This window comes from Epinephelus fuscoguttatus, linkage group LG3 (genome assembly GCF_011397635.1).
Source record: "Epinephelus fuscoguttatus linkage group LG3, E.fuscoguttatus.final_Chr_v1".
In the NCBI taxonomy this organism is placed as follows: Eukaryota; Metazoa; Chordata; class Actinopteri; order Perciformes; family Serranidae; genus Epinephelus; species Epinephelus fuscoguttatus.
Genome location: NC_064754.1, coordinates 19232708 through 19250080, shown reverse-complemented (window position 1 = coordinate 19250080; position 17373 = coordinate 19232708). Strand labels below are relative to the sequence as shown.

The 17373-nt window shown below is 40.2% G+C and overlaps 2 protein-coding genes across 2 annotated transcripts; one reads left to right on the top strand and one right to left on the bottom strand.

The window, feature by feature from the left end:
• The first annotated feature begins 937 nt into the window (after window positions 1-937).
• Window positions 938-7703, top strand: LOC125886078 (claudin domain-containing protein 1-like). The gene is made up of 5 exons (XM_049572021.1): window positions 938-1070; window positions 1400-1933; window positions 3177-3284; window positions 3821-3958; window positions 6204-7703. Exons 2-5 carry the CDS (start codon window positions 1642-1644, stop codon window positions 6422-6424), a joined length of 759 nt encoding a protein of 252 aa, XP_049427978.1. The 5' UTR covers window positions 938-1070; window positions 1400-1641; the 3' UTR covers window positions 6425-7703.
• A 938-nt stretch (window positions 7704-8641) lies between these two features.
• On the bottom strand, window positions 8642-16623 carry LOC125886233 (N-acyl-aromatic-L-amino acid amidohydrolase (carboxylate-forming) B-like). Its single transcript, XM_049572265.1, has 7 exons — window positions 16269-16623; window positions 13546-13772; window positions 13243-13435; window positions 11384-11477; window positions 11191-11298; window positions 10894-11006; window positions 8642-9055 (listed from the first exon to the last, which is right to left on the bottom strand). Exons 2-7 carry the CDS (start codon window positions 13770-13772, stop codon window positions 8861-8863), a joined length of 930 nt encoding a protein of 309 aa, XP_049428222.1. The 5' UTR covers window positions 16269-16623; the 3' UTR covers window positions 8642-8860.
• Between the last annotated feature and the right edge of the window lie 750 nt (window positions 16624-17373).

Sequence of the window (17373 nt, the reverse complement as noted above, 5' to 3'; positions counted from 1 at the left end):
CTGGGAACATTTATATGTTGCTTGTAGTTCTTTTTTATGTCCACCAGAGGGCGCCATTACACCAGAACTCAGCACCTGAGAGCTAAAACTCACTCTGTGAACTGTAAACGTTGTTTTTATTCTATTAATTATTAAAACATTTTGGTCTTTACCACATCTCAGGCGGAAATATTATACTTTGATCTCATCTATTATGCCTGGAATCAATTGATTTAAAGAGTCTAATGTCATAGAAAAAGTATAGTAGCCCCTCTGAGATGTGGTGAAGAACAAAATGTTGATCAGATTTGATTGATTAGATAATAAATAGAGAATTAAAAAAACGTGCACCTCCACCACAGACTGAGGGTGCCTGAACCCCCCTTACCACTGCTTACTGTTTTGAATTTGGCAATTTAACTACTTCTTTCTGTTGGCTTTTTGCGGCTATATTTATGTATTTATTTTTTAATTTACCTCATTAAAGAGCTTTAATGATCAAGGTCTGATACACAGACTATATGGCAGGGGTGTCAAACATATGGCTCATGGGCCAGAACCAGCCTGCCAAAGGGTCCAACTGGCCCACTGGATGGCTGGACTAAGAGGTGCCAGGTTTCAGGAGCAAACTAAACAATAGGTTGCCTACTTCATGTAAAATTCTGCCTCAGAGGCTTGTCCACCCTGACCACAATACAGTTTTCTGATGAACAGTGAATATTTACTGTGACCGGATGAACATCTACAGAACGTACTTGTAATTCTTTACACAAAAAAATGAACATTTTGGAGCTGATGGTACTCATAGATTATTGTGTGATGGTTTTATTGACCTGGCCCATCTGAGATCAAATTGGGCTGGATGTGGCCCATGGAATAAAATTAGTTTGACACCCCTTGTCTATGGTTTTGACTTGTACACGCTGCACCAGGTGGCAGCAGTGTGCATAACGCACTAGTTTTCCAACCAGTAAAAATTAAAAGAAGAAGAAGAAAACTTCATAGCGTAGAAGAAGAACACGGAGGCCAACTGGAAATTTAACGAGCAAAAGAAATAACGCCAATATTTGGAAGTATTATCCAACTATGAGGTAAAAGAAAGAGACAAGAATGAAACATTTATCGTGTATTTGTCAGTTAAATATATTTATCCTGATGTGGCCAACTGTTGCCAACGTTAATTACTAATTAGCGTTAGCTAGCTAGCAAGATGCTAACTGTCGCACAGATGCGGAAGCTAACGTTACATTTGTTATTATTATATTAGCTGTGTGAAACAAGTAAATGTAAAAGTCCAAGCAAGCTAACAACACATTGCTGTTGTCAATTGCTTACTAGCGAAGTTAAGCGACAAGACAAACAGGGTGCAATACACAAATAGCTCGACATTAATCTGTGAGTATGTTTCCTTCTTCGGCAGGTTGTGAACTCATCCGTGTTTGGGACAATATGCAGTACAGTAGCAATATCATTAAGTAGAGTATCATGGTGAGATACTCTGATACTGTCATACTACCTGACAGATGCTAACAGACATGCCGTGGTGCCTAAACACAAAGTGGACATATCATTTGTAACCATCACACAGTGGAAGCCAAACTGCATTTTTATATCAAAGAGTAGTTTCTTGTTAAACAGGCTCTAAACGAGCTATTGGTCATCATGGTAGATAACCGCTATGCCACAGCTCTTGTCATTGGCTCAGTGCTTAGTCTGCTGGCCACAGTCTACCTCTCTGTGGCTGTGGGAACTCAGCACTGGTACCAGTACAGCTGCCCACCAGTTAAAAATGAGGGGAGCAACGCCACTGAGCTCAGAGACGACTTCATCAATGGAGAGTTCAATGAGAAGACCTTCAGCCAGACCATGTTCCGTCTGAACGGCACCCTGGGACTGTGGTGGAGGTGCATACAGGTGCCCAGCGAGAGCCGGTCATACTGGTTCAAAGAGCCAGGTATGACCTCCCGTTCAAAATATGACCTCTCCACACAGCTGTCACAGTGTTCCTATTTTGATTTCACATCTTTAATTTCACACTGTTAGGTAGATCTCTCTTTATACACGTTATGAAAGCAAGATTGTGCTTGCCATGATTTATTAGAGTTATACAACTATATTAATTGTAGTCAAGGTGACACATTTCCAAGACACCAAATATTCTTGGCTGCATTACAGGAAAATGTGATCAAAAATGATTGAGAATATGTGGTGGTGAAAAGGCCTAGAAATACTTGACCCTTAAGGTCAAGACTTCAAATACTTCTCCCCAGAGTGACATCATTCAGGGTTGCTCAATTTCAGTAAACATGTTTTGCTTCTAACTTGACCTTAAGGGTCAAGTATTTCTCATTTTCGGAACCCATCGGCTGTATTCGGCGTCTGACATCCGGCAGATGGAGATACAGCCTCTGGGGGCAGACCCCCGATTTTTTTTTCGTTCCGGTTTGATTTGGGCGGAGGAGGCAAATTTCCGTTTCTGACTTCTGTTTATATATAAGTAAATATGCTGAACCATTGCGATGGATTCAGAGTTTGCAGTGACGCCAATTATGTTCCGCCTCGTTAGTTCACCGCACGGACCGTTGAACCTGGCAACAACTGCAGCCGGCTCAAACGTGATTGGTCAATATCACGCGGACTACACACAGCCTAGCACCGGAAACCAGGGCTCTTCCGCTCTTCCTCTGGAGGCAAGATCTCCGGGGTTTGCCTGCAGACTCTATATTCACTGAATGTAGAGTCTGTATATAGAGACTAAGTATTTCTAGGCCTTTTCGCCACCACAAAAACATCCAGAAGTTTTCATTAAAAAAAAAAATGTGGATGCAATAAAAAAAAATGGTGTCTTGAATTTTAGTAAAACACTACATCAAGCTGATGTTTTAATACAGAAAAGAAAAAAAATGTTTTGTCAAACTTTAAAAGTTACTTGATGGTTAAAGTTAAAAAGAAGCATTAGCCTAAATCGCAGCATCCCTACCTGTGAGTCCAGTGTTGGTATATATCATTAAAGCACATAGACAACCACTGACAGTAAGAGGTATAGCTACCTCAGTATTAAAGAGGAGAAATTAGACATTCCTGTTGTTTAATGGTGTACTGTATATCCTCATGATGCCCATCCCTACATCACACTCTGTGTCTCGGTAAGGGTTGACTGCTGTGTTGAATTTTTCGCTCTCTGATTGTGACTTTAGATCCAAAGATGGAGACGCAGTGTGTGAGCTTCACTCTTCCTCAGCAGTTTAGTCCAAAGTACAAATATTCTGGAAACATCAATGGCGAAGAAGATATGCTCAGAACATGTGAGTCTACCCTGTCTGTTTCCCTTGTGTCTGTCGATTTACATGAGGTTGTGTTTAAGGTTTTTGGTTTTCCTGCTTCCATTTGAACCCAGTTTCACCACACATGAAGGCCACTGCCAACGATTGTGAACGTTTTGTAACAATATCATTTACAGATAATTATTTGATAATGCCAAATGGGCTATTTTATGTATGAAATATTTGAAATCAGGAAATACGTAGCAGTAAAAATTACATGGCATTAACATATCCAATGTCACGGTAATTCCCCAGACAATTTAGAAAATAGAGCCTCTCTTGTGAAGTGATGTTTAGCTGAACTATATTGTTTTTCTGCTATAGATACTAGCTTTGGCTATCGGCTCATGCTGATCTGCATCAGAAAAATTTGTCAAAGAAATTTTTTTAATTTACTGTCCAACAAATGCCTTTATGCCTCAAATTGTCTGTCAAATTGTGATAATCTTACTGTTTCCATCCCTTTATTGTCTAGAATTTTTTTTTTTAGTAAACCCTTTTTATTACCCTTTATGCAGACTTGTGGAGGTGCCAGTTTCTCCTGCCCTTGGTGTCTCTGGCTTTGGTGTTCCTTGGTGGCCTTGTTGGGGTCTGTGCCTGCCTGTGCCGCAGCTTCACCCCCACCTTGGGCGTGGGAGTGCTCCATCTACTTGCAGGTGAGTTAAGAGCATGCATATTCCCCCTTTCCTGCCATAAACCCCAGAAAAAATGGACATGACATAAAATCTGTGATGTTAATACCCACAGACTTCAGAAGGGGGGATATGGGTTTAAGTTTCTCTTCCTCTTACTATGCCATTATGTAAACAAGAAAACACAAATGGAGGGCAAGGGGTGGTGGCAAGTACTGTAGCAGCCACCATGATTGATTGTGATAGGCAGACACTCGTCGGTGAAACAAAAATCCTTTCAGATGAACAGTATATGGAGGAGCAGAGAGGCAGAGCTGCTGCCATGCTCTTCTTTAACATAAATAGTAATTGAAAAAGATCAACTGATATTAAAGTACATGTCTGGCTTGTACTAACTTCAACTCAGTGCAGAGTTTGAGCACACCAGTAAGTTAAGGTGTTGTAGTTTGTATGTGCCAGTGAATATAAGGTTTATCTGTTTTGTTTTGTTTTGTTTTGTTTTGTTTTGTTTTGTTTTGTTTATTAAATCAAAACTTTAACAGATAATCAATCAGTAAGAGAGATGACCTTTATACTGAAAAAGAAAACAGTAAAGGCTGTATTAAGGACTCACCTTACAGTCTGTGTGTGTCTTGTTCTGCTAATAGACACATCCGAGTGATGCTGTCTGAAGTGAAGTGTTAGCAGCCATCCTGAGAGTTCCACCTGGTAACATTATGACAGCTCAACAGGCTGCACTTGTAGCAGTCGTGGTGGCAGATATTTTTAGAAATAAAGTCACCAGAGAGTCTGAAAAGTTGCCAGCGAGAAAGTTGGCAACACTGAGCACACTATTGTTATTGAAAGTGGTGTGCTGAATTTATAACACAAGACAAAACGAGAGCATCCCTTTAAAACAGACTGCAGCACAATATTCGTTTTATCTAGATTATCTTGTTCCATAATCGCTGGAAGCCAAATTGTATTTGAAAATACAATATGATTAATCGCCCAGCCCATCTTGTGACCGTCTTCTTGTAAGGTGAGTTCTTCCTCATACATTCCCACCAGTCTGCTTTTACTTTCCTGAACGTAGAAACCTCAAAGTTTTCTTTTGCTTTGATTCATTACCATGTAGCAAACATATAATGTGATAAATCACGTCACTTATCCTGTGTTGTTTTCACTATTGTCACCCTTTAAATACTTAGGCGTTGCTACATTGTGTGATATACGCAGTTACCCTTAAAGGTTAATGTTATATTTCAGAAAGATTTAGTAAATTCTTCTGATGTTAGCAGGGTTGGTTTTTATTTCTGTATTTATTCCTCTGATATTATGCGCTGTATTAACAAAATCCTGATTGTGGTAAATTCATACATTTGTATTTTTATTGAAGATGTGTGTGACTGCAGTTCATGCCCAGTTCAGACCAAAGATTCACAACAAGGCGAGTTGAAACAGACAACGACTTGCAATGCACTGTTCGGCAACATTCTAAAAACCAGCTGGTTCACACCAATGCAACTAGATGAGACGGTGTATCATCTCTATGCAACAACTCTCTGTACTTTCGCTCTGATTTCCAGCTTGTCAGGCTTATTTTGTGGCTGAATACAATTTGTAGCTTCTTAAAATATGAATGAGGATAGTGATAGTGAGATACTGGCTACAGCTGCATTTGTAGTAGTGATGAAACTGTGAAAAACAGAAACAAAACAAGCTTCAGAAGGACTGTATTCATGATAAATACGCCACAATAATGTAAATAACTAGTGCCAATTAATCAGCCAACAAGAATATGTGTGTGGGCGGGTGGCATAAGTACATACAGCCAGCAGCAGCAGCGACCCACTGTCCAACACTGGGACACAGTGAGGACAGAAACAGAGGTCTCGGTGAGGATGAAGTACGTGATGCAGCAAGCGAACACGCTGTCTGTGGTCATTTGTAGTTGATCAGCAGACTTCACTGCAAGCTGATTGGCTGTTGAAACAGGTGCTTTACATGCTAAAACCAGCCACCTGCGATTTGACCAGCTGAGTTGCAGGTGACATCATCAGCCTTCACACCACTGCAGCTTTCCTCTGTAAAGTTCTAAAGCGGTTTTGTCTGGTTGCAAATCTTTTGTCTGAGCTGGGCTTTAGATTTTATTGGCTTCAGTATTGACCTTCGGTTGTCGTTGTTTAGTTTGGGCTAACGTGACATTTAAATTCCCACTGTTTCTTTTATCTTACTGTGCAGTGCTTCAAATTTCACTTTAAACCATCTTTCTCCTCTGACTTACCAGGTCTTTGCACTCTGGGTACCGTCTGCTGTTTCCTGGCTGGGGTGGATTTGCTTAAACAGTACTCCCCACCACCAGAAGGGTTGGAGGGCTCGCTGGGCTGGTCCCTCTACCTCGCCCTCATCTCCTTCCCTCTGCAGATGATGGCAGCTGCTTTGTTCCTGTGGGCGGCCAGGAGTCACCGCAAAAACTACACCCGTATGACTGCTTACAGGGTAGCTTAAAGAGAGACTACCACAACAACAACTTACCTTAAAACAGCCTACTTGTCTCTGCATTTTCTAAAAAAAAAAATGGTTTCTAGTTAGAAAAGGACTGTACTAAAACAACAACACTATCACAAACCTTGGCAGGAATACACCGATTTGCAGCTAATCATCGTAAGTGCTCATAAAAAAGAGTGTTATACCTCTGAGTTGTTACATCACCTTTGTTGTCAAGCATCTTTAACTTGTATCTTATCGAAAGCATGTTCTTTGATGTTTTTTTTTAACACCCAGATGTTGTGGATCAGTTGTTATTTCTGGTGTTAACTGTTGGTGTGCCGTACTTTAATGCCTTTTTTTTCAGTTGCCATTGTTTCTAAAGCTGCTTCACCACATTGCCCTTAAATCATTTAGTTTATAGATTACAAACTTGCACACAAATTTCAGACTTGCAGTTATCAAAGACAGGGTAACCTTATCTATTAGTGCATGGATAATACTATGAAAGCCTTTATTTGTCTTTGTTTTTAATGTTTATTTGTGCTATTTTGTTTGCCTAATACTAAATATCAAGCATTTTCTGTGCATGCCTTTTAAGATGACATTTCTGTCATCTGTGTTAATTGTTGATTTGAGTCTGTGGTATATGTTGACTCGGTGTCAATCACTAAAACTGAAACCACTCATCTCCCATTATCACCTGTGTTTATAGATGTAATACGTTTTGACGCGGTTCATTTGAATGTTAAAAAACTGAATTGATTCGATGCCACTTGAGCACACCTGTGACCTCTATGTAACATTTATATTCTAATGTTTCATCCCCACATTATACATTGCCATTTTAAATTTGTTGTAGCGAAGTTTCACTATTTTAAGTTGCTTTACAGCTCAGTTTCATCAGTTGTTAACTGACTGGTTTGCCAGCAAAATATCAGTTCTTACATTAGTTGTAGCTTTTCAAATGTTTGTTGGTGATACTCTAAAATGAAAGGGATTGGTATACTGAATAACAATTGAATTTGCAAACTCGTATTTTGCAAGTGAAAACCTCATGAATCTGTTATGTCTTTACACTCAACATTTGTGTGGAAAGGTAATGAATTTGTTTATTTTTTGTGTGTCAAATTCCAAAATAACTAATTTCTTAGCACCAGAATACAAATTGTGATGTTTTTGTGTCACAATGTTTTGTTACCTGTCTGACGTGTTCACACTCTGGCTTTTTGTAAATGTTTTTATGTATTCTGAAGCACACTGTCCTCATTTCTGTATTGATAAATTTGGCATTTGCTCACTTCTGACTACTTGCTTTTGTGTGATCCAATGTCATCATCAATCCTCACTGGCGTTATCGTATAAAGATTACAGAAATGTTTGGCTATTGCTATTTATAGCCACGTTAGCAACATGGTTCTGATAGCTGTGCAGTACTTTGGTCTATGATCAAACACCTGCAAAACAAATGACCTTCCCATCAGCCTCAGGTGGACTTGTGTTAAAGCATCTCTTACCTTTCTTGCATTTCACACAGCACATAAAATTCGAACATCCACAACTCCCGCCTCCCTCCATAGTCCCATCCCCCTCCTCCTGCAACTCCATCTCCCTCCAAAGGCCTACTCCCCCCTCCTCCATTACGTCTTCATTACGTAGACATAGGCGTTGGCAAGGTAACTTTAGATACACTGAAGAGGAGAGCGAGTGTAACGTTACAACCAAGACAGTCAAACGCAACCCCGGAGTTTTAAAACTCAACCGGAGTCAGTGATGACTGATGAGTTTTAGAATAAGGTTACAGTGCTAACGTTAGATACTAATGTTAACGTTACTAGTAAGTGGAAACACACAAGGAAGATAACAATGTTTCAGAGGCTACGCTACAGTACGCTAACGTTAGGGATGTTAGGCGAGCGGTTACGTCTGTCGGAGGCCTCCACATGGGGAAGACAGACAGGACGCTCGGCCAATCATTGCATTTGGTCCGAATGCAACAGTTGGTCAGAGTTTTCTTAGAACCATATGAGGATGATATAATTATGAGTTTTTATCTCTGGTGGAATTCACTTACATTTTAGTGTGCCATCAGCTTATTAATAGCATTTTAACCTAAACAAAGAAAAGCGTAAAATTTCCAGAAAGGTAAGTGTCGCTTTAAGTGCTAAATACCGAATGTTAGCATGCTAACATGCTAAACTACATTAAATATTAACACACACTAGTTGTTTAAAGTGATCCATGTTTTAATTTATTCAAATACAGTGTTTTGCATCATTGCTACAGCGTAAAAAAGATCCAAGTCTAGTTAATATACAATAGTTGGAGGATTATAAATTCAGCACCTGTGCAGTGATTGATTTAAACATGATTGCACACAAAGGTTACACATTATTTTTTTCTTTGATTATAACAAAGTGTCTGTGTATATGTTGGTCTCATTCTGTCTCTGTACTCTTAGTCCTTCTTCACACTTATAGACGGTATGGTCACAGTGACCTTCGTAGCTAAATGGAAAGCGATCTTCTTCTCATAGTAGGCACACTCATTGACAAAGAAAGGGTAGAGTTCCTCTCCCTCGTGCTTCACCGTCTCCCCAGAAAATGACAGGAACGTAGGGTCGCCTGGTCGGAGGAGCTTGAAGTCATTATCCTGGAGAAAAACAGAGAACACTCACACATTAGTCATCATGCACCAGGGCAGCTTTTAAATGCAAATATGGCATTTACTGTTCCTGTCATAGCTTCCTAAAACAGGGCTTTATTGATTCATGAATGTAAATATAACTGCAAATGGGACTGACGTATGCAGCATTGTTGAGGACTAGTTCAATGTTTTGGGAAATAGGCTTGGTCACTTTCTTGCCAAGAGCTTCACCTGCAATAACCAACCCATTCGCCACAGAAAATGTTTGTATTGTACCACGGATAAGTTAAATTTGCACATTATTTGGTAGTGGATATTCTGAAGCATAACATTTCTCAACAGTGTGGTGAAGGTACAGTTAGGTTTAGGCACAAAAATCACTTGGTTATAGTTACGGAGAGATTATATTTTGGGACAAAACACCCACATTTGGTGGCACAGAAGCTGCAGGAAAAGTCGGGATGGCTCAGTCCTAACCATTACTGGGAAACGCCACAATGTGCTGCTAAAACACTGCTACTGGTCACCAAAAAAGGACTGGTGTTGTTGGTTTTGGTCAGTGGTCTGTGCCTTGGTGGCCATTTCACATACAGCTGGAGACTCACCATCTAGGGGGCTGGAGCCTATCCCAGCTGACATTGGGCAAGAGGCAGGGTACACCCTGGACAGGTCACCAGACTGTCACAGGCCTGACACATATGGTGCGTTCGTTTTGTACTCAGAGGTCGGAAGTCGGAATGACATCACCTCCGAGTTGACAACAGTTTTTGCATTCTAGTTGACAACGGTGGACAAGTCGGAAAAAAACACGGATGCCCGCAAGACAGCCTTTGATGCCCTTGCACTTTGGAGTATAGACAGCTTCAAAACCATCATGCACTCCAACTGATGAACGCCGCAGATGAGGCTGACCTAATGTAAAACAAATAAGATAAAATTGCTATAAACAGTACTTTAGCAGAGTGTTTACTCACTACGTATGTGACCGGCAGCCATCTTGAATTTGTAAGTCGGGGTCGATGCAGTTGCTCCGAGTTGGAAATCCGATCTCAGGGTGCGTTCGAGTTTAAACTTCTGACTGGGAACTGGGAATTTCCGACCTCCGAGTACAAAATGAACACACCAATAGAGACAGACAACCATTCTCGCTCATATTGAATATAGAGTCACCAATTAACCCAGCCAGCATGTCTTTGGATTGTGGGAGGAAGCCGGAGCACCCGGAGAAAACCCACACTAACACGGGGAGAACATCCAAAGTCCACACAGAAGGGCTTCACCATCCTGGTTTCGAACCCCTCACACTGGGCTCATACCAGGAATCCTCTTGCAGTGAGGTGACAGTGTTAACCACTGTGCCGCCATATTTGTTTGTTAAAAAGTACAATACCAAAATTTTCCTCTGGTGACTGGGGTGCAGTGACTGATTTTGTGGCCATCTGGGGGCAAAGGAAACTGTTTTACCACTTAGATCACTGACATATTACCACCTTTTTAAGGCGATACAGAAAATGAACTTGTTGGCAAACAGTTGATTATGTACGCATGTAGTCGATACAGAGAAACATTGGTGTTAATTTGGGGGCTTTAGCCACTAAATGCTCCACCATGTTCACCAGCTAACTGTGTCCTCAGGTAGTGTAAAGTGGATTTTTAGCGCTTTGTTGCAGGAGGTAGTTGCGTGCTGCATCCGAAAATGACAATATGACAGCTTAACAATGAGCCGAAGCTTGCTTTAAAGCTCCAAAGTTGAGAGGAGCTGCACATTCTGGGGGTAACTCTCTGTAGAGTCCTCACTCAGGGTAACCCTGTGCATGTCTCCAAGATCTCTTCTTGTCTGTTACCTGCAGATCAGGATGAATGGCAGCAGTAATCTCATTGGTTGTAGGATCCCTTGGGTAGTCTACACTCTTCACGTAGCAGTATGCCTCCACGTCACCCCCTTCAAAAGTACTTCCTGTTGGCAAAGGACAGTAATAAGTAGTAATGAGCATTTTTTTACTTGCAAAAAAGACGGTAACAATCAGTTGATTAAATATCTGAATTAAAGAAAAGAGAAAATATTAAAGTGGGCCATCACAAGTTTTGAACATTAAGTCAGAAAACCTGTTTAAATAATCTGACCAGAGGTTGTTTCTTACCAGAATTGAATTTCTGGAGCCAGTCAATCATGAGATCCACTCCCTCTTTCACTATGTTAAAGATATCAGCTCTGAGCACGCCGTGTGGTTGAGGACCGACCTCTATCGCTGCAGAGAACAAGAGAAACATCAGCATCTTACCTTTTTATTAATCCAATTATTCAAATGCAGGCAGAAAAATTCACACACTTACAAAAGCCATGTTTGCCCACTGAATCCAGGGAATATGTTTCAGGATGTGATAGAGCCAACTGGATTGCTCTCACAGGCACAGAGATCATCTTACTCTGAAAACCAGACAGGTCAAATATTTACAGCCCTGCATGCTTCAGTTCAGTCTTTAGAGCTTTACCATACAATACAAATACAGATATATCCTGGAAGATGACCACACCTTCAGCTTCGTATTGACTTGACACCATGATTACTATAGGTTGCAAACTATATATACTGTGCAATAATACTGGTGCAGGGCAGGAATTTTTAAAACCTAAACAAAGATTACTTGAACGGGGGCAAAAACAAAAACAGCTGGTCAGAAGTGAAATATCTGAACAACTACTGGGTGGCCTTTTTGTACAGACATTTGTGGTCCACAAAGTACTTAGGCAGCTGTGGCTCAGGACGGAGAGCCGGTTATCCACTATCTTGCCCAAGGATACTTGGACATGCGGACTGGAGGACTTATGTGTGATTGCGTTTGATGGTTTAACTAAGTAGCAGGTTGCACTTTGTGTCAAATCCTCGGCCACCAGTGTATGAAGGTGTGTGTGAATGCAGTGTTAAAATGCTTTGAGAGGTTAAGAGGCAGAAAGGCTCTATGCACTCGCAAGTGCACTTACCGTTTATTGCTCCTCTTGTGCCACCATTTCTATTTTCACAATACTTTAATTTATAACTAAACACCTACAACGCTAACCTCAAATCTACTTTATTTGTGCTAATTAGAAAATGTTAGCTTGCTAATACAAGATGGCGAGCATGGTAAGCATTATACCTGCTTAACACCGGCATGTATTTTGTGTATTGTATGTCAATAAAATGCAGTATTTGCAGTCAAATTAAAGTTCATTGGGTTCAACATTTGGGCGGCACAGTGGTGCAGTGGTTAGCATTGTCACCTCACAGCAAGAGGGTGTGGCGCAGCCCCTCTGCGCGGAGTTTGCATGTTCTCCCTGTGTCAGTGTGGGTTTTCTTTCCAGCTTCCTCCCACAGTCTAAAGCAGTGGTTCTCAACTGGTGGGTCGTGACACCCAAAAGTGGGTCGCGGGGTCATTTTGAGTGGGTCGCGGATTCGCATATCTTTTGTGAAATATTGTAACTTTTTTCCTCAAATTTTATGATCTTTTTCTCAAACTCTTTTTTTTTTTCTAAAAAATTTTATGACCTTTTCTTAAAGTTTTACAATTTTTGTCTCAAAATTTAATGATTTCTTTCTCAAAATTTTACGACTTTTTTTCAAACAATTCTTGACTTTTTTTGTAAAATTTTACAACTTTTTTGCAAAAAATTGCAACTTTTTTTCTAGAAATGTTTTCTAGAAATTCTCAAAATGTTAGTCTGTATATTACATACAATAGTCAATGCAAAGATGATTAACAGGCATGAATACATGCCAAAAGACTATTGTATTTCATGAAGGAAGTGTCTATGAAATAGATTTGAGAGGAGAGTAAAAAATTTGGGTCACAACTTAATGACTGAGGAAAAATGTGGGTCCTGAGGATAGACCAGTTGAGAACCACTGGTCAAAAGACAGGTTAATAGATAGATAGGTTAATTGCCCGTAGGTGTGAATGTAAGAGTGAATGGTTTTCTGTCACTATGTGTCAGCCCTGTGATGGTCTGGCAGCCTGTCCAGGGTGTACCCCACCTCCCACCAAGTGTCAGAAAGGATAGGACAGGAAGGAACAAGATAAGCAGTTATGGAAAATAATGAATGAATGACTCCAACATTATGAGATCTGCAGTTTTAGTGCTCTGTGCTCTAATTTGTTGAAGTCAAATTATATGCCTTAAAATATTTGTCTGGATGACTCCTTGAAGCTCTTACCTGTATGTATTTGTAAATGTGCAGTAGGATCGGGTCTGAGGAGTCCATGAGCATGCACATGCCCATGTTGGCAGTGGTGTTATGGAGGTCGCAAAGCAGATCCACAGCCTCTTGGCTTCCTTTGGGCCCAAGCTGAGCATTCAGCTCTTGGGCTCGCCTCAGGTCATAGGGTGTAGAGTCTGTTATGGGAGAGCTGGAAGCCAGAACATGGCTAATGAGTTTCCAATACATGGATCCTCTTGTCTGGCTGTTTTTAGTTTTGTACTACAAGGCAGTTTGCAACTTTTTCTTTTTCAAACTTACCTCAGCAGGGCAGCTGTGAAACAGCGATTGAGATCTTTTTCTACATATCTCCTGCAAGCATCCACAGCCCGTGGATTCGATAGGACGGTAGTTAGAGAAACAGATCCAGTCTGATCTACCTTCTGTTTCTGCATTTCTCTCACCAAATACACCCCTGTCATCTCATTTCCATGGGTGCCACCGCAAATGGCAACGCGGGACAGCGGCGAGAAAGAGACGTGCTCCATCTGTTGGCAGGAAAAAAAGAGGTTGTTTTAAGTTTTCTCATGTCTTTAGTTCATCCTGATTCTTTATGACCTGAGTCTAACCTGGGACCAGATGGTGAAATCAGGTTCAGTCTCTGGTCAGAAACTGCAATTGCAAGAGTATTCCTTAAAGGGTCACTCAGTCATTTAATTTAATAAGTGACTAATCTAGTTGTAGACACATTAGAGAAGACACCAAGTCTGTTAAAGTCTAGATAAACATTTGGTAAAGATTAGAATACAACATGAGAGGCTGTTAAAACAGTATTTCAGTCTGTTGCTTGAATGTTCTATGAATGATTGCAGACGTCTTCCTTTACACAACAAACTGTGGTTGTCCATTTACTTTGTGTATTTGTTTTAGCTTCAGGTCCACTAGCCCTGACTTACTGTAGGGTTAGGTTTAGTGGAAGTTGAAAACCTAAAAGTGTTAACTCATGGTTCCGTCACAAGATACTCACTGAGGGGTGAATGTCTGTAGTTTGTTGCTCTTAGGTCACTGCAGCCTAATGTGTGACTGAGAGTCAAACAGCTGGATCTGCATTTTACAACATCAGCAGCACATACATCATTTTAGTATTCAGTTATTCTTGTCAGGGCTGTTCTGAGGGATAGTTAGGTTTTATTAATTTCAAATACTGTGTTTGCATTTACTTAATGATTCATTTGCGAAATTCTCAGTATTAGTTCTCAAGTTGAATTCGCTTTTGAATTGAAGCAATAAATAGAAAACTGCAGAGCCCCTAAAGTCCTTAAAAGTGATTTTTTTTTATCTTATGTGCACAGGAGAAATCTATTACAAGGTAGGCTAATTATCTTAGTTAGCTTTGTGCATATGGCCCCAGGGGTCACACATCTGCTGCCAGAGGCCCCACCTCATGGAGGGAAAACTTGTTCACTCACCTCGTTTAAAACTCCCTTTATCCAACTTAAATGATATTTAATATATACATATTTTCTTTTCAATAATAAATGATAAACATGATTATCTGACTTTAAGCACATCAGTTATTAATCCAACAACAAGCTATGCAGGGATGCTGCTTCAGTGACCGCCAGTACACTCCAGTCTTGTCCCTGTTTACTCTGACATGATGCCAAGCAAACAGCTGGATCTGCATTTTACAACATCAGCAGCAAGCAAAAGAAAAAAGAAGAAGCTGCATAACTTAATTTTAACTCTCCCATTTAACATTTAAAAACTTTTGATACATACATACGCACACACACTATAATGTAGCTATAAGCAGATATAAGTGTTTAGTCATGTAGCTGGCAACAACTGTAACGCCTCTGGTCCACATAAGTGGAGGCAGATAATGATTCACAATGTGGAAACGCAGCTGTAAATATCTAAAATATGTCATATAGGAGAAGTGATAATTGTGGAGAGATATTGTACATTAAAGGTCCAGTGTGTAGGATTTAGGGGGGATATACTGGCAGAAATGGAATATAATATAATAAGTATGTTTTCTTTAGTGTATTATTTTACGCCTGAAAATATGACTTATGTTTTTGTTACCTTAGAATGAGCTGTTTATATCTACATAGGGAGCAGGTCCTCGTCTACGGAGATTGCCACGGTGCTCTGTTATGTTTCTACCCTCATCCAGAATGGATAAGCAAACATTGGCATTAGGAAGAGCCATTCAGGTATTCGCAATTTTGCATTGGCCACTGTGGAGCTGTGTCAGAGAAACATACTTTTTAATGTTTAAGGTCTAAGAATCTGTGAATAACTTTTATCTTTACAAGAACCTAGTCTTAACTTTAAGGGGAAATTCTGAGAAAGCATCGCAATTCTAAGAATTTTCTTTGAATTTCATCTCTAGGAGCAACACTTAGCACTCGGAAGCTTTATAAGTAAGGCCCCGATTTTTCCTGGGTTTAAACAGCTAGTTCATTTCTTTTTGGAGAGGAGGAGACCTCTGTGGATAATTGGGCTCATTGTAAACACCTCCTCAGTGAACACTGAAGGAATTCTTACCCAGAGAAGTGTCAGCTGGTTGCAACTCAGCAAATAAATCCTCCTTAATCTTTCACACTGGACCTTAAATAAATTCTTTAAAGTGCGCTGACACAACATTTCTGACATGTGAAATACTTTCTGTTGCATGACACACCCCTCATCTGGATGTTTTTTAGACAAGACTTTAGAATTCAAAGTGTGGAGCGCTTGAGTGTATCCTCATCAAGAAGTCATGCAAAACAGGCACATTTGGGGAAATGAAACATCCAAAAATTGGCTGACTCAGATACAGCAGTGGCCTTATTAGATTTGATAATATCCAGTAAATACACAAGCGTTGATGAACAAAGTACAACTGACTGACTGTTTATATCTTAGGGGCAAAGTGCTGTTTTGCAGGGTTCAGGTTACATGATCAGCCCAGAGAGAAAAACATGAACATATAAATCAATCCCTCCAACAAAATGTGCATGAAATATAGTATGCCAGGAAGCTGTGCGTCTTACCTTTCTTTTAAAGTTCAGCACCCACTGGACTTCAGCAACCTTCGAACTCAGAGGGACTTTGTATCAGGATATTATTGCAGTATTTCATAATCTGCCGGCAAAGCTATACAGGCACTCTGCAAGCTACATTCCAGTCAGAGCGGTTCACCGTTGACATACACAGACAGCAATAAAGGCAGAGTCAAACACAAACCAGTCCACATCATTATATACAGACTTTCAAAACCGGCTCTCCTTCTGCCTTGCGTGTGTTCCTTCTGCGGCCCTCCTCTTTATGTTCTTCAGCTCATATTTCAAGCAGTTGGACATTGTGTGCTGTAGCAGGAAGTTGCTCTGTTATTTTCTACCAAACCAGCAGGAGCCGCTCTGAGTGCCCTGTGGGCTGGGTGTAACTTTAAGGTGCCATAACAGCAACAGCAACAAGACTACAGTACATGCCATGTTTAAGCATCTTCACTAGTGCTAAGCAGGAGCCACAGAGGTTCACAGCAGCTGAGGAGTGTTTCATAAGGGAACTTGATTTATTGAGAAGACCCTGTTTCGAATTAACCCTAACAGGCTGACAGTGGTGGAGGAAGCCCTCAAATTCTTTTCTTAAACACTAGGCTTTTAAAAAACAGCTGAAAAAAAAATGGATGCTGATAGTGAAACATTCTTTCTAGGACACGCCTATGTTTCTGGTCTGGTTTCTGGGTTTGGCTGTTTTTTGTTGTTTTTTATGCCTGTATAAGATTAATGTTTTATATCGTTTTTTAGGAAGTGTAAAAGTGGGATATTAGTAGCATACAGCCTAGACCTCAGGACCACAATGGAAATAAATCATGTGACTTTGTTGCAATATCTTGATTAATTTTAGTGCTGTATGCACATTTGTGTAATGTATTTTAATTTATCAAATAAAATCAACCAATCAATCAATTAAATAGAAATACTAATACCCAACACAGTTGCCAAATGAAATTGTTAATTTCGTACATTTTTACAGATATGTTGCATTTGTGCAGTATTTCTTTAGCTGATCCACTGAAACTTCAAATTGCTCAACAATGCTGTGATGAACCTGTGGTTAGGTTTAGGCACAGAAATCACACGGATATGTTTGGCA

Coding starts and splice junctions, on each gene's coding strand:
- LOC125886078 (XM_049572021.1), top strand. CDS start 1,642: ATGGTAGATAACCGCTATGCCACAGCTCTTGTCATTGGCTCAGTGCTT. Junction 1,934..3,176: donor ATACTGGTTCAAAGAGCCAG/GTATGACCTCCC, acceptor TTGTGACTTTAG/ATCCAAAGATGGAGACGCAG. Junction 3,285..3,820: donor AGAAGATATGCTCAGAACAT/GTGAGTCTACCC, acceptor CCCTTTATGCAG/ACTTGTGGAGGTGCCAGTTT.
- LOC125886233 (XM_049572265.1), bottom strand. CDS start 13,772: ATGGAGCACGTCTCTTTCTCGCCGCTGTCCCGCGTTGCCATTTGCGGT. Junction 11,478..13,242: donor ACATTTACAAATACATACAG/GTAAGAGCTTCA, acceptor TCTGGTTTTCAG/AGTAAGATGATCTCTGTGCC. Junction 9,056..10,893: donor CCATTCATCCTGATCTGCAG/GTAACAGACAAG, acceptor GTTTTTCTCCAG/GATAATGACTTCAAGCTCCT.